Here is a 14,388-nt window from a genome sequence, read left to right as displayed (position 1 = left end):
CCATCATCAGTTATTTTGCTCCCCAAATAGCAAAACTCCTTTACTACTTTAAGTGTCTCATTTCCTAATCTAATTCCCTGAGCATCACCCGACTTAATTCGACTACATTCCATTATCCTCGTTTTGCTTTTGTTGATGTTTATCTTATATCCTCCTTTCAAAACACTGTCCATTCCGTTCGACTGCTCTTCCAAGTCCTTTGCTGTCTCTGACAGAATTACGATGTCATCGGCGAACCTCAAAGTTTTTATTTCTTCGCCATGGATTTTAATACCTACTCCGAATTTTTCTTTTGTTTCCTTCACTGCTTGCTCAATATACAGATTGAACAACAGCGGGGAGAAACTACAACCCTGTCTCACTCCTTTCCCAACCACTGCTTCCCTTTCATGCCCCTCGACTCTTATAACTGCCATCTGGTTTCTGTACAAATTGTAAATAGCCTTTCGCTCCCTGTATTTTACCCCTGTCAACTTCAGAATTTGAAAGAGAGTATTCCAGTTAACGTTGTCAAAAGCTTTCTCTAAGTCTACAAATGCTACAAACGTAGGTTTGTCTTTTCTTAATCTTTCTTCTAAGATAAGTCGTAAGGTTAGTATTGCCTCACGTGTTCCAACATTTCTACGGAATCCAAACAGATCTTCCCCGAGGTCGGCTTCTACTAGTTTTTCCATTCGTCTGTAAAGAATTCGCGTTAGTATTTTGCAGCTGTGACTTATTAAAGTGATAGTTCTGTAATTTTCACATCTGTCAACACCTGCTTTCTTTGGGATTGGAATTTTTATATTATTCTTGAAGTCTGAGGGTATTTCGCCTATTTCATACATCTTGTTCACCAGATGGTAGAGTTTTGTCGCGACTGGTTCTTCCAAGACCGTAAGTAGTTCCAATGGAATGTTGTCTACTCCAGGGGCCTTGTTTCGACTCAGGTCTTTCAGTGCTCTGTCAAACTCTTCACGCAGTATCGTATTTCCCATGTCATCTTCATCTACATCCTCTTCAGTTTCCATAATATTGTCCTCAAGTACATCGCCCTTGTATAGACCCTCCATATACTCCTTCCACCTTTCTGCTTTCCCTTCTTTGCTTAGAACTCGGTTTCAATCTGAGCTCTTGATGTTCCTACAAATGGTTCTCTTATCTTCAAAGGTCTCTTTAATTGTCCTGTAGGCAGTATCTATCTTACCCCTAGTGAGATAAGCCTCTACATCCTTACATTTGTCCTCTAGCCATCCCTGCTTAGCCATTTTGCACTTTCTGTCGATCTCATTTTTGAGACGTTTGTATTGCTTTTTGCCTGCTTCATTTATTGCATTTTCATATTTTCTCCTTTCATCAATTAAATTCAGTATTTCTTCTTTTACCCAAGGATTTCTACTAGCCCTCGTCTTTTTACCTACTTGATCCTCTGCTGCCTTCACTACTTCATCCCTCAAAGCTACCCATTCTTCTTCTACTGTATTTCTTTCCCCCATTCCTGTGAATTGTTCCCTTATGCTCTCCCTGAAACTCTCTACAACCTCTGGTTCTTTCAGTTTATACACGTCCCATCTCCTTAAATTCCCACCTTTTTGCAGTTTCTTCAGTTTTAATCTACAGGTCATAACCAATAGATTGTGGCCAGAGTCCACATCTGCCTCTGGGAATGTCTTACAATTTAAAACCTGGTTCCTAAATCTCTGTCTTACCATTATATAATCTATCTGAAACCTGTCAGTATCTCCAGGCTTCTTCCATGTATACAGCCTTCTTTTATGATTCTTGAACGAAGTGTTATCTATGATTAAGTTGTGCTCTGTGCAAAATTCTACCAGGTGGCTTCCTCTTGCATTTCTTAGCCCCAATCCATATTCACCTACTACGTTTCCTTCTCTCCCTTTTCCTACTCTCGAATTCCAGTCACCCATGACTATTAAATTTTCATCACCCTTCACTATCTGAATAATTTCTTTTATTTCATCATACATTTCTTCAATTTCTTCATCATCTGCAGAGCTAGTTGGCATATAAACTTGTACTACTGTAGTAGGTGTGGGCTTCGTATCTATCTTGGCCGCAATAATGCGTTCACTATGCATTTTGTAGTAGCTTACCCGCATTCCTATTTTCCTATTCATTATTAAACCTACTCCTGCATTACCCCTATTTTATTTTATGTTTATAACCCTGTAGTCACCTGACCAGAAGTCTTGTTTCTCCTGCCACCGAACTTCACTAATTCCCACCATATCTAAGATTAACCTATCCATTTTCCTTTTTAAATTTTCTAACCTACCTGCCCGATTGAGGGATCTGACATTCCACGCTCCGATCCATAGAACGCCAGTTTTCTTTCTCCTGATAACAACATCCTCTTGAGTAGTCCCCGCCCGGAGATCCGAATGGGGGACTATTTTACCTCCAGAATATTTTACCCAGGAGGACGCCATCATCATTTAATCATACAGTAAAGCTGCATGCCCTCGGGAAAAATTACGGCCGTAGTTTCCCCTTGCTTTCAGCCGTTCGCAGTACCAGCACAGCAAGGCCGTTTTGGTTATTGTTACAAGTCCAGATCAGTCAATCATCCAGACTGTTGCCCTTACAACTACTGAAAAGGCTGTTCCCCCTCTTCAGGAACCACACGTTTGTCTGGCCTCTCAACAGATACCCCTCCATTGTGGTTGCACCTACGGTACAGCTATCTGTATCGCTGAGGCACGCAAGCCTCCCCACCAACGGCAAGGTTCATGATTCATGGGGGGGGGGGGGGGGGGGAGGGGAGCACGAATAATACGAGACTGGAATAGAAGGGAGAACCAATAGAGGTACTCAGGGTACCCTCCGCCACACACCATCAGGTGGCTTGCGGTGTATGGATGTAGATGTAGATATATGGCCTTGTGCTCCACTATCCAAGAAGCTCTTTGGATCCGTACACTGATGAGTGAAATAGAATCTCCTCCAACATTAAAGCCAACTGTGATATTTTGTGACAATATGGGAGCTATTAAACTTGCAAAAAAGAATGTCACCAGTGTAAGATCCAAACATATTGACATAAGGCATCACTTTATAAGACATCATGTGGAACAGGGGAACATAATCCTCAGTTATCTATGGACGGAAGAAAAGTTATCTGATCTCCTAACCAAACCTCTCAGTAAGGACAAATTTCAGAAGCTGGTGAAACGTTATGGTTAACCTGGGATCTATAGTGTTGAGTATCTGAAAAGTATTTGTTCAAGGGAGAGTGTTGGGGATATGTGAACAAACATTTTCCAGCATGCATAGTGGCACACAAGATATGATGTGCAGAGTGCATTAGACTCTATGGAATATACATGTTCTGTTTTTGTTGATGGGGCAACGTAATATAATTTGGTAGTCAAATGTATTAATATGTGTTGTGCGAATAAAGCATAAGTTTATTTTGTCCCTTAACTAGTTGTTACCTGTCATTTAGCTGCGTTAATCTGCATAAACTACAACATAAAGATAAATGACGAAAATCAAGAAAACTAACACATTGAATTTGCATATTGTGAAGCCATAGGAAGCCTTCTTTATTTGTCATGTAAAACCAGACGAGATCTTGGATTTACAGTAAATAATGAGAGTTGCTTTACAGAAGACCCCAAGAAAAGGATTACAAAAACATAAAAAGAATTCTTAGATATCGACAAGGTTCCAAGAATTATGGTATTTTCTATAAAAAGAAAATGAAGAAGACAGTATTCGTCTAAATGTTTATTGTGATGCCAATTATACATTTCCCTTTTCCGGTTACAAGATATTTTTATACCCTTAGTAAGCCATGGTTTGTTACAAGGTTTCTTACGAGTATATTTAACTATTTTCTTGGGGAAGCAGTTTTCAAATGCATTTACAAAAATGTCATGAAATAAATTATATTTTAAATTGGCATCAGGTTCACGGTACACCTCATCCCAGTCTAACTGCTGTAGGCTTTCCCTGAAATTTGCAGTTGTTAAATCGTTGACTGAACGTACTACTTTGGAGGACTGTTTAGTATTGCTGAATGGAGCTATGTCATATATTGTAACTAGCTGTGCACCATGATCAGAAAGACCATTCTCAACAGGCTGAGCATTTATCTGGTTAAACTTATCTTGGTCTGTAAAGATGTTATCTATCAGTGAGCTGCTATCCTTTACCACTTGAGTAGGAAAATCAATAATGGGTGTCAAATTGAAAGAACCGAGTAATACTTCAAGGTCATTTTTCCTATTACCCTCTTTCAGAGAATCTACATCGAAGTCCCCACAAATAATAATTTGCTTCCCCTTGTCTGACAGATAGCACAACAAGGAGTCCAAATTTTTCAGAAATAGATAAAAATTTCCTGATGGGGACATATATACAGTTACAATTATAAATGTGCCTTTATTTTATTTAAGCTCACAGGCACATGCTTCTATATGTTTCTCTACACAAAACTTTTTTGTTTCTATACTTTTTGCACAATGATAACTTTTGACATATATGGCAACTCCTCCTTTCTCCATATTTTCTCTCATTACATGTGCAGAGGGCTTATAACCACTTACATTTACCTCATCCATATCAGTAACAATGTGATGCTCAGACAGGCATAGTATATCTATTTCATTCTCAGCTTCTAAATCTTCTAAACAAACCAGAAGCTCATCTACTTTATTCTTTAAACTCCCAATATTTTGATGAAATAGACTTACATTATTTTTAATTATACTTTTATGAGAACCTTTCCTTATTCTAACATTTGCAGTACTCTCCTGTCTGAGCTTCTCATTGTGCTTAGGCCTAGTTCCTATACCAGTGGTCACATGGTGTTCAGGGAGGCAGATTATGTCAACTGGGATGGGTGACTTTAATTCATCAATGCAATTACCTAGGACTGAGATACAACTTGGTGGAGATAAAATTTCTGGTGATTGGTGAAAATTTATAATTGATAGCTGTGATTTGTGATCCAATGTGCTAGAATTGTGCTGTTTAATTTCTTTCCTAAACTGAAGATTTGTTTCAATCCTGACCTCTCGTAGAACTTGACATCTTTCTGTCTTACCTATCCTAAAAAAGGTGCTGCTCCAACACCTGTAACCACTGGTATTTTACCATTCATGGCAGTGTCTCCCCCCCCCCCTTAAATTTCCTGCTATTACAACAGCCAGTTTCCCCTTCCCTTTCCTGTTGAGATGTAGGCCGTGCCTGGTATAGTCCCACCTACTGAGATAATCAACAGGAACCACACCAATATGAGCCCCCGCACCCGACCCAAGCAGCTGTTCCAACTCCAAATTAACTCTCCCAACAGAAGAGTTCAAATGAGACCGGTCATGGCGTCTCAGGACAGATACAAATTCAACATTGGTGTGTCTCGATGCCGACACAATCTTTACCAGGTCACACTCTATACTGTACCCAGGATCTCTGTCGATGCTGTTCCCTGGCCCTCCCACAATAACCACAGTGTCTTCCCTCTTCCCTGGTAAATCCTTTACAGAGTGAACCTAACTCCTCTGTCACCTGATCCAGACTAGCACTTGGTTTGAAAAAATTTGTGACCTGGTATTCGGGTCCTAATTCCTCCTGCAGAAGTTGGCCTACACCTCTGGCATGAAAACCGCCTAACAACAAAACTTTCTTCCATTTCGATGACTTTCCTACTTTCTGTTTCAATTTCCTATTGAAAGTTTGTTGTGTCCTGTCTACACCTACCTCTGCTTGAGGCTCATCAGTTTCTAACTGAAGCAACAGGTCAAACTTATTTTTGACATTCACCACAAAACTGTCAGACTTAGTTCTAGGCCTGTTCCTTCTGCTACCTGTTGCCACTTCCCACCTCTCTTTACCCTTCTCCCTCCTTAACCTGTCCAGATCTTCCCTAGCCTGATCTAGCTCAGCCTGAAGGGCAGCAATTTTCCCCTCCTGTTCCACTATCTTCCTATCTCTGCTGCAAATCCTACATAACCACTGATGAGCCTGATCCACTTTCCCAACACCCACACCACTGCAGTCCCCCCAGTGAAAAAAATTACTACATCCATCACACCAAACCCCGGAACTAACAATTCTATGGCAAGTCAGGCACTTCTCACTCATGGCAAAAATAATACTTTAGCTACAATAAATCAATTAAATTACCGAAAATCAAAAAAGACGTTACAAGAATTAAGCCTATTCACAAATGTATATAAGCAAGTTTCTGATTTAAAATTCCGCTGTTTTTCTGAGATCTGTATTAAAACAATGAAGGTATACGCTATTTATTATATATTTCACTCGATGGAATGAAAAAAAAGGACAATTAAACGAGATACTTTAACTTTGATTCTCCAAAAACGTTACGAGAATTAGGCCTATAAACAAATGTATATAGGCAAGTTTCTGATATAAAGTTACACTGTTTTTCTGAAATCTGTATTAAAACAATGAAGTTATACATTATTTACGGTAGTTTACTTATTTGTTACCGAGAAACTAGTTAAATTACCGTGAAACAAGAAACAAACACGTTTACAAAATTTAAGCCTAAGCGCGACTTCGCGAAGTTACGATCTTTTCGTGTTTTCTGAAAAAATACGCAAAGAAAAGTCAAACCTTTAATGGCAAGACTAAACGATACACTAATGCACGTATTTAATTTGTTGTCGGCGTTAAACTAAATTATATTCCTGTCTAAATCACTTAACTTTCTGGAAATGGTTTCTGGCGTCACTTACTCGGCGGCCATCTTACATAATTAGAGTAGAGGGTCATTTGAAGTGGAGTGGCTCCCTGGGATATTATATCTCAGATAGATCATTTCATCCCCTATACTTACTCAGTGAGAATGGGATTCTTATGTTATAACTGATAATGGATGCCTTTCACATGTGGACTAAAAAACTGAACTGAAACTAAAGAAATTGCACGTAAGTGGTATTTATAAATAAAAGAAATCATGGTCCAAGTTTTAATAAGTTTTTAATGGCTTTTGAAATATCAACTTTTATGATACATGCAATATAGCAACAGTATTTTAACAGCTGATTGCTGCCTCTGATGAACTTGCAGAAATGTAGAATTCATTTTTAAGAAAACACAAAATGCACAAAAGATTTGACAAAATAATCCAAATCACAACTTAACACAAAAAGGTATTGGATCAAATTTTAATAAATATACTATATTGGTAATTGTACATTGAATACTGACTAGTGTGTATTACTTTACATGGTTGCATTACTTATTTTACAGTGTAGCATTACACATTGTCAGTATGAAATAGTGGACATTATTACACATCTCCATAAGTATAAACATATACTCTGCCAGCACTGTAGGCAGCTGCAACAATTTCTTTCTTCCCATCACCATCCAAGTCAGCTACAACTGATTTGCCTGAAAATAAAAGTTTATTTTGATTAAATAATAACCATTTCTGAAGACAAAGAAACTTTACTTCCGCACACTGATAACTGTCGTGGATTAACAATTTTCTGAAGACAAAGAAATTTTACTTCCACACACTGATAACTGTCGTGGATTAACAATTAGAAAAAATGAAGTCTGAATGAAGATTATTAATTCATTCATCATATGTACTGCATAATGAAGGAGCACCTTCAATTATGTGAACTGAGTCGTTTTACAGTACATTAGTGAGGTGAAGTAGCCATTAAGAACTGAATGTATATTAACTAACATGTTAAATTGCTATATACTATTTGTGCCTACGCAAACTAAATTTAATAAAGCAAAATTAATAGGCAGCCCCCATTTAGAAGACAAATGGTGCTGCTTTTTCATTTATATTAAATAGCTACTCCATAACCAATATTGTTGTTGGCTTACTATCTACTTGACTTTGGATTAGTTATTTCTAACACTTACGTTGTGCTCAAGTCAATACAAAGAGAAATACTCTCAAGGGCAAAACATCCTAAACTAAGTTGCCTGATTACTGTTTTTACATGTTGACTCAATTTTAAATTGCATCCAGTTGAATTCAATGGAATTTAACACAGCGTTTCATCTAGCACTTGATCATTTATATATTTTTTTCCTGGTGCTAGCAGGTTATTTTTGTTTCTCTAAAATCACATATGAGTCTTGTTGAGACTGAGACAACTGTTTGCCGTGAACCAGTCACAGGCTTGTGCAACAGTCATTTGAGCTGCATCTGGTAAGGTTGAGACTGGAACCTTGTTTAGTATGGCTGTATCAACTGCAACAACTGTCTTTCAAAGTCATTGGCAGATAATGTATGTCAATTAAAAACAATAGTGAGACCAGTACTGATCCTTGCAGAACACTGACAGTCTTTCATTCCAAGATGTGATGAGGGAGTAAATATTGGTGGCTGGTTCACAGTGGCGACGAGTGAGTAACAGGAAGATAAGACATGTAACATATTTGGATAAAAATAGTAGCAATAGATTGAGATATAATTTGTGTTGTTAATCAAGCGCAGAAGAGAGGGTGGAAGATGCTCAAATGTAAGAAGAAGGGTAAGTGATAACATTTCAGGATACACAGCTGAAAAACTGCAAACACAGTTACATAACTCAGAAGCTGAGGTAGGAAACATCTGCTCTGGGTGTGATGTCCAGTGAAAACTAACAAGTTAAAATAAAAGAAGAAGAATATACAGAAAAAGAAGAAACCTGGAGGAAATTGGTGATTTTGGTGAAAGCAAAAGTTCATTACACATCTGCCTGCAACAAGGTGAGCTCACTAGTGCTTCAGTCCTGTCCTGTCTCCCTGTCACCTCAACCTCCTCTTCCCCCCCCCCCCCCCCCCAGCCATCATCCTTCTTTCTCTCTCCGCCTCTCCCTCTCCTCCCTACACTCTTCCTCCTCTCATCAACAGCAACTGCACTTGACAAACTACTAACGCTTCAGAACCAGTACAATAGAGCTGGCCAAAAAATGTGTGTTCACTTAGTTGACTAGTTACAGATGAGTGCAATGGTTTCTCCCATCATCTACTCTGTCTGACAGTTGGTCCAGAAATGGGAGGCTAAACTGAATAGGTACTGCAGACACTTACGTGTGCTCCTTATTCATTCAGTCATTCACACATTATGTTCTGTAAATACCAGCAAGAAAGAGTATGCAGGAATGGGGAACAAGTTAAAGTATTCATTGACAGGCGCAAATAGCCACTGTAGGCTACTGTTGTGAAGTGCTAACCTTGCATTTTTAATTATAAGATTTTTCTCAAGAAAACTCTGTTTTATTTATATGTATTGGTGCAGAGATGCAACTAATTTGGAAAAAAGCTACTATTCCCCATCTTGCACCACTTAGCTCCTGTTTTTAATCTACAGTTTCATATTGACAATTTGTGTAACTGTACTGATTTCAGATAATGTTATAAGCTGTCTATACACTGGAAAGAACTTTTTGTACTTCAATTTAGAATATCTGTAGATTTTTAATTTCCTGCCTGAAGTCTATGGGCAAACTGTCAAATATTTTTGCACCAGAAAATAAAATTCCATTCTAAACTGTAAATAGGGACACAAAAGGATAGAAGTAAAGAAAAATTTTACATCAGAACCACAGAATAGCATGCTATGAAAAGGCTCTGCTATATGCAGGATTAAAATTAGTCAGTGCAATGCCCAGCATAATTATTACTCTTCCCACAGTAACATTTAAGCTTAAGGAATTTCTTATCCAAAACCTTTCCTACACATTAGAAGAATATTGTAGTATCATAAAGAGTAAGAAGGGTTTTTAAAAAGTATATAAATCACAGCAAATTATTTGTTAATGATAGGAATAACCGAATGAAGACAGTTGAATCAGTTGGTTGAATTATTCATTTCAGTGCTACCAGCCGATCTGAGCAACCGAATGAAAACAGTAGACCAAGTTTTGCATGGTGAGTGAGTTAATCATTCTTTCTTTCCAAGTGAAACTAGTTGTATTTTTGTCAGTTGAACCATGTATTTATTCATTTTTTCAGCTGAAACCACTCTTAAGCATTTTAGTTGACTGAGTTATCCATTGATTCTTCTTGTGTGAAAGCTGTCTGTAGAATTTTCATTAGCTGAACCAAAGCAGAGGTATATAACTGGGATACATACTTCCAGACAGTAGCTCCAAACTTGGGAGTGTGTGAAAACATCTCAGGTGGTACACCAAAGTTAAAAAAGCATTATACTTGTGCATGTGCATTTATTTGTGTACTGAATAGACTAATTTTTCTTTTCAGCACTCAAATCTGGTTAATATATTCCTGTGAATTAAGTTGTTCTAGAAGCAGGTAACACATACATATTAACAAGCTGATGTATCATTGGAGCTAAAATGTTGTTGTTGTTGTGGTCTTCAGTCCTGAGACTGGTTTGATGCAGCCCTCCAAGCAACTCTATCCTGTGCAAGCTTCTTCATCTCCCAGTAGCTACTGCAGCCTACATCCTTCTGAATCTGCTTAGTGTATTCATCTCTTGGTCTCACTCTACGATTTTTACCCTCCACGCTGCCCTTCAATACTAAATTGGTGATCCCTCGATGTCTCAGAACATGTCCTACCAACAAAATCCCTTCTTCTAGTCAAGTTGTGCCACAAACCTCTGTTCTCCCCAATCCTATTCAATACTTCTTCATTAGTTATGTGATCTACCCATCTAATCTCTTGGGCATGGATGTGTGTGATGTCCTTAGGTTAGTTAGGTTTAAGTAGTTCTAAGTTCTAGGGGACTGATGACCACAGATGTTAAGTCCCATAGTGCTCAGAGCCATTTGAACCATCTAATCTTCAGCATTTTTCTGTAGCACCACATTTCAAAAGCTTCTATTCTCTTCTTGTCTAAGCTATTTATTGTCCACTCTTCACTTCCGTACATGGCTACACTCCATACAAATACTTTCAGAAATGACTTCGTGACATTTAAATCTATACTCAATGTTAACAAATTTTTCTTCTTCAGAAACGATTTCCTTGCCATTGCCAGTCTACATTTTATATCCTCTCTACTTCGACCATCATCAGTTATTTTGCTCCCCAAATAGCAAAACTCCTTTACTACTCATTTCCTAATCTAATTCCCTCAGCATCACCCAACTTAATTCGACTACATTCCATTATCCTCGTTTTGCTTTTGTTGATGTTCACCTTATACCCTCCTTTCAAAATACTGTCCATTCCATTCAACTGCTCTTCCAATTTCTTTGCTGTCTCTGACAGAATTACAATGTCATCAGCGAACCTCAAAGTTTTTATTTCTTCGCCATGGATTTTAATTCCTACTCCGAACTTTTCTTTTGTTAATTTTATTTCTTGCTCAATATACAGATTGAACAACATTGGGGATAGGCTACAACCCTGTCTCACTCCCTTCCCAACCACTACTTCCCTTTTATACCCCTCGACTCTTATAACTGCCACCTGCTTTCTGTACAATTTGTAAATAGGCTTTCGCTCTCTGTATTTTACCCCTGACACCTTCAGAATTTTAAAAGAGAGTATTCCAATCAACATTGTCAAAAGCTTTCTCTAAGTCTACAAATGCTAGAAACGAAGGTTTGCTTTTCCTTAATCTTTCTTCTAAGATGAGGCTTAAGGTCAGTATTGCCTCACGTGTTCCAACATTTCTACGGAATCCAAACAGATCTTCCCCGAGGTCGGCTTCTATCAGTTTTTCCACTTGTCTGTAAAGAATTCGCGTTAGTATTTTGCAGCTGTGACTTATTAAACTGATAGTTCGGTAATTTTCACATCTGTCTACACCTGCTTTCTTTGAGATTGGAATTATTATATTCTTCTTGAAGTCTGAGGGTATTTCGCCTGTCTCATACATCTTTCTCACCAGATGGTAGAGTTTTGTGAGGACTGGCTCTCCCAAGGCTGTCAGTAGTTCCAATGGAATGTTGTCTACTCCGGGGGCTTGTTTCGACTCAGGTCTTTCAGTGCTTTGTCAAACTCTTCACGCAGTATCATATCTCCCATTTCATCTTCATCTACATCCTCTTCCATTTCCATAACATTGTCCTCGAGTACATCACCCTTGTATAGACCCTCTATATACTCCTTCCACCTTTCTGCTTTCCCGTCTTTGCTTAGAACTGGGTTTCCATCTGAGCTCTTGATATTCATACAAGTGGCTCTCTTTTCTCCAAAGTTCTCTTTAATTTTCCTGTAGGTGGTATCTATCTTACCCCTAGTGAGATAAGCCTCTACATCCTTACATTTGTCCTCTAGCCATCCCTGCTTAGCCATTTTGCACTTCCTGTCGATATCATTTTTGAGACGTTTGTATTCCTTTTTGCCTGCTTCATTTACCGCATTTTTATATTTTCTCCTTTCATCAATTAAATTCAATATTTCTTCTGGTACCCAAGGATTTCTATTAGCCCTCGTCTTTTTACCTACTCGATCCTCTGCTGCCTTCACTACTTCATCCCTCAGAGCTACCCATTCTTCTTCTACTGTATTTCTTTCCCCCATTCCTGTCAATTGTTCCCTTATGCTCTCCCTGAAACTCTCTACAACCTCTGGTTCTTTCAGTTTATACACGTCCCATCTCCTTAAATTCCCACCTTTTTGCAGTTTCTTCAGTTTTAATCTGCAGTTCATAACCAATAGATTGTGGTCAGAATCCACATCTGCCCCTGGAAATGTCTTACAATTTAAAACCTGGTTCCTAAATCTCTGTCTTACCATTATAAAATCTATCTGATACCTTCTAGTATCTCCAGGATTGTTCCATGTATACAACCTTCTTTTATGATTCTTGAACCAAATGTTAGCAATGATTAAGTTGTGCTCTGTGCAAAATTCTACCAGGCGGCTTCCTCTTTCATTTTTTAGCCCCAATCCATATTCACCTACTAAGTTTCCTTCTCTCCCTTTTCCTACTCTCGAATTCCAGTCACCCATGACTATTAAATTTTCGTCTCCGTTCACTACCTGAATAATTTCTTTTATCTCATCATACATTTATCAATTTCTTCATCATCTGCAGAGCTAGTTGGCATATAAACTCGTACTACTGTAGTAGGCATGGGCTTTGTGACTATCTTGGCCACAATAATGCGTTCACTGTGCTGTTTGTAGTAGCTTAACTGAACTCTTTTTTTTTATTCATTATTAAACCTACTCCTGTACTACCCCTATTTGATTTTGTATTTACAACCCTGTATTCACCTGACCAAAAGTCTTGTTCCTCCTGCCACCGAACTTCACTAATTCCCACTATATCTAACTTTAACCTATCCATTTCCCTTTTTAAATTTTCTAACCTACCTGCCCAATTAAGGGATCTGACATTCCACGCTCCGATCTGTAGAACACCAGTTTTCTTTCTCTGGAGCTAAAAAGTTGAAAGTTGAGCATAAAAAGATCCCTTGGCAGTATGTGAGGAAGAAAGGGGCATTGCCAAATTTCAGCAACTGTTTGCATTTTGTTTTACTGAAAAGATGTGAGTGATGATGAACATTAGTTAAAAACCTCTCTCAGGTTACACATGCTCCACATGAGCCTCCTGCTGCTGCTTGGAGTGCAGCCATGAGGAGGAGATGGCGCAGTTCCTTACACTGTGCCAGCAAGCAGGCCACCTCCTCATGATGGATGCACTCCTGACTGCTAGAGATTGGCAGTGGTGGCACCGTGCACCTGGCTCCCAGGACACTGCACCACCCTCAAATGGAAAAAGGCTGAATATATGTAAACTAAGTAAACCTCTCAAACCTAGAGACTGAGTGAAAACATTCAAATAACAGACTTAATTATCAGAGACTTGTGTCATTCCACTATCTCACATTTAGCGAAACTACTCAAACCCGGAGAATGAGTGAGAAACATTTGTATATCTCACAGGGCCACAGACACTAGTTTCATTCAATTCTTTCATTCAACTGATAAAACTGACTGAATGAAAAAGCAGTCAATGGGCCAGTTGGTTGTTAAAACCAATCAGCTGCCCCATCACTACTATTTATGTGTAATCTTATCATATGTTAATCAGTGACGTATTTAGAAAAATATATTACTGTGCTGTATATTGAGATTAGTAGCATTTGCTGTTTCTGTATATATGCAAAGAATCATTCAATGTTGAAACAAGTATTATATTATTATTATTATTATTATTATTATTATTATTATTATTATTATTATTATTATTATTATTACTATTATCATCATCATCATTCTCTTCATCATTATTACTATTATTAACTTATATTATTCGAGATGTGTATTTCACAGTTCATCCTTAGTTCACTCTTTTTATTAACGAGCAGTACTACTAGGGAGTAAATGTATTGGCACTTGATTGCAAGAATTCCAAGACTATTTTTACAATCTGAGACGATAATAATATGTTAAGCTTGTAGCTGTTTTCAGAGAAATGTGTCTGTAACCCTGACACAGTACCAACATAAAATGCAGACTCCTTGACAAATGCAC

At 38.1% G+C, this 14,388-nt stretch overlaps 1 protein-coding gene across 1 annotated transcript in view; it reads right to left on the bottom strand.

The window, feature by feature from the left end:
• Positions 1–6,932: 6,932 nt before the first annotated feature.
• The window catches only part of LOC124776498, a 45,163-nt gene continuing 37,707 nt past the window's right edge, over positions 6,933–14,388 (bottom strand). The window contains exon 9 of the mRNA XM_047251516.1: positions 6,933–7,368. Within this exon, the coding sequence (XP_047107472.1) occupies positions 7,265–7,368 (104 nt within the window). The 3' untranslated portion in view covers positions 6,933–7,264. The remainder of the gene's footprint in view (positions 7,369–14,388) is intronic.

Source organism: Schistocerca piceifrons, chromosome 2, assembly GCF_021461385.2.
Source record: "Schistocerca piceifrons isolate TAMUIC-IGC-003096 chromosome 2, iqSchPice1.1, whole genome shotgun sequence".
Lineage (NCBI taxonomy): Eukaryota > Metazoa > Arthropoda > Insecta > Orthoptera > Acrididae > Schistocerca > Schistocerca piceifrons.
The sequence above is the reverse complement of the archived record's forward strand: the minus strand, read 5'-3'. Positions and strand labels throughout refer to the sequence as shown.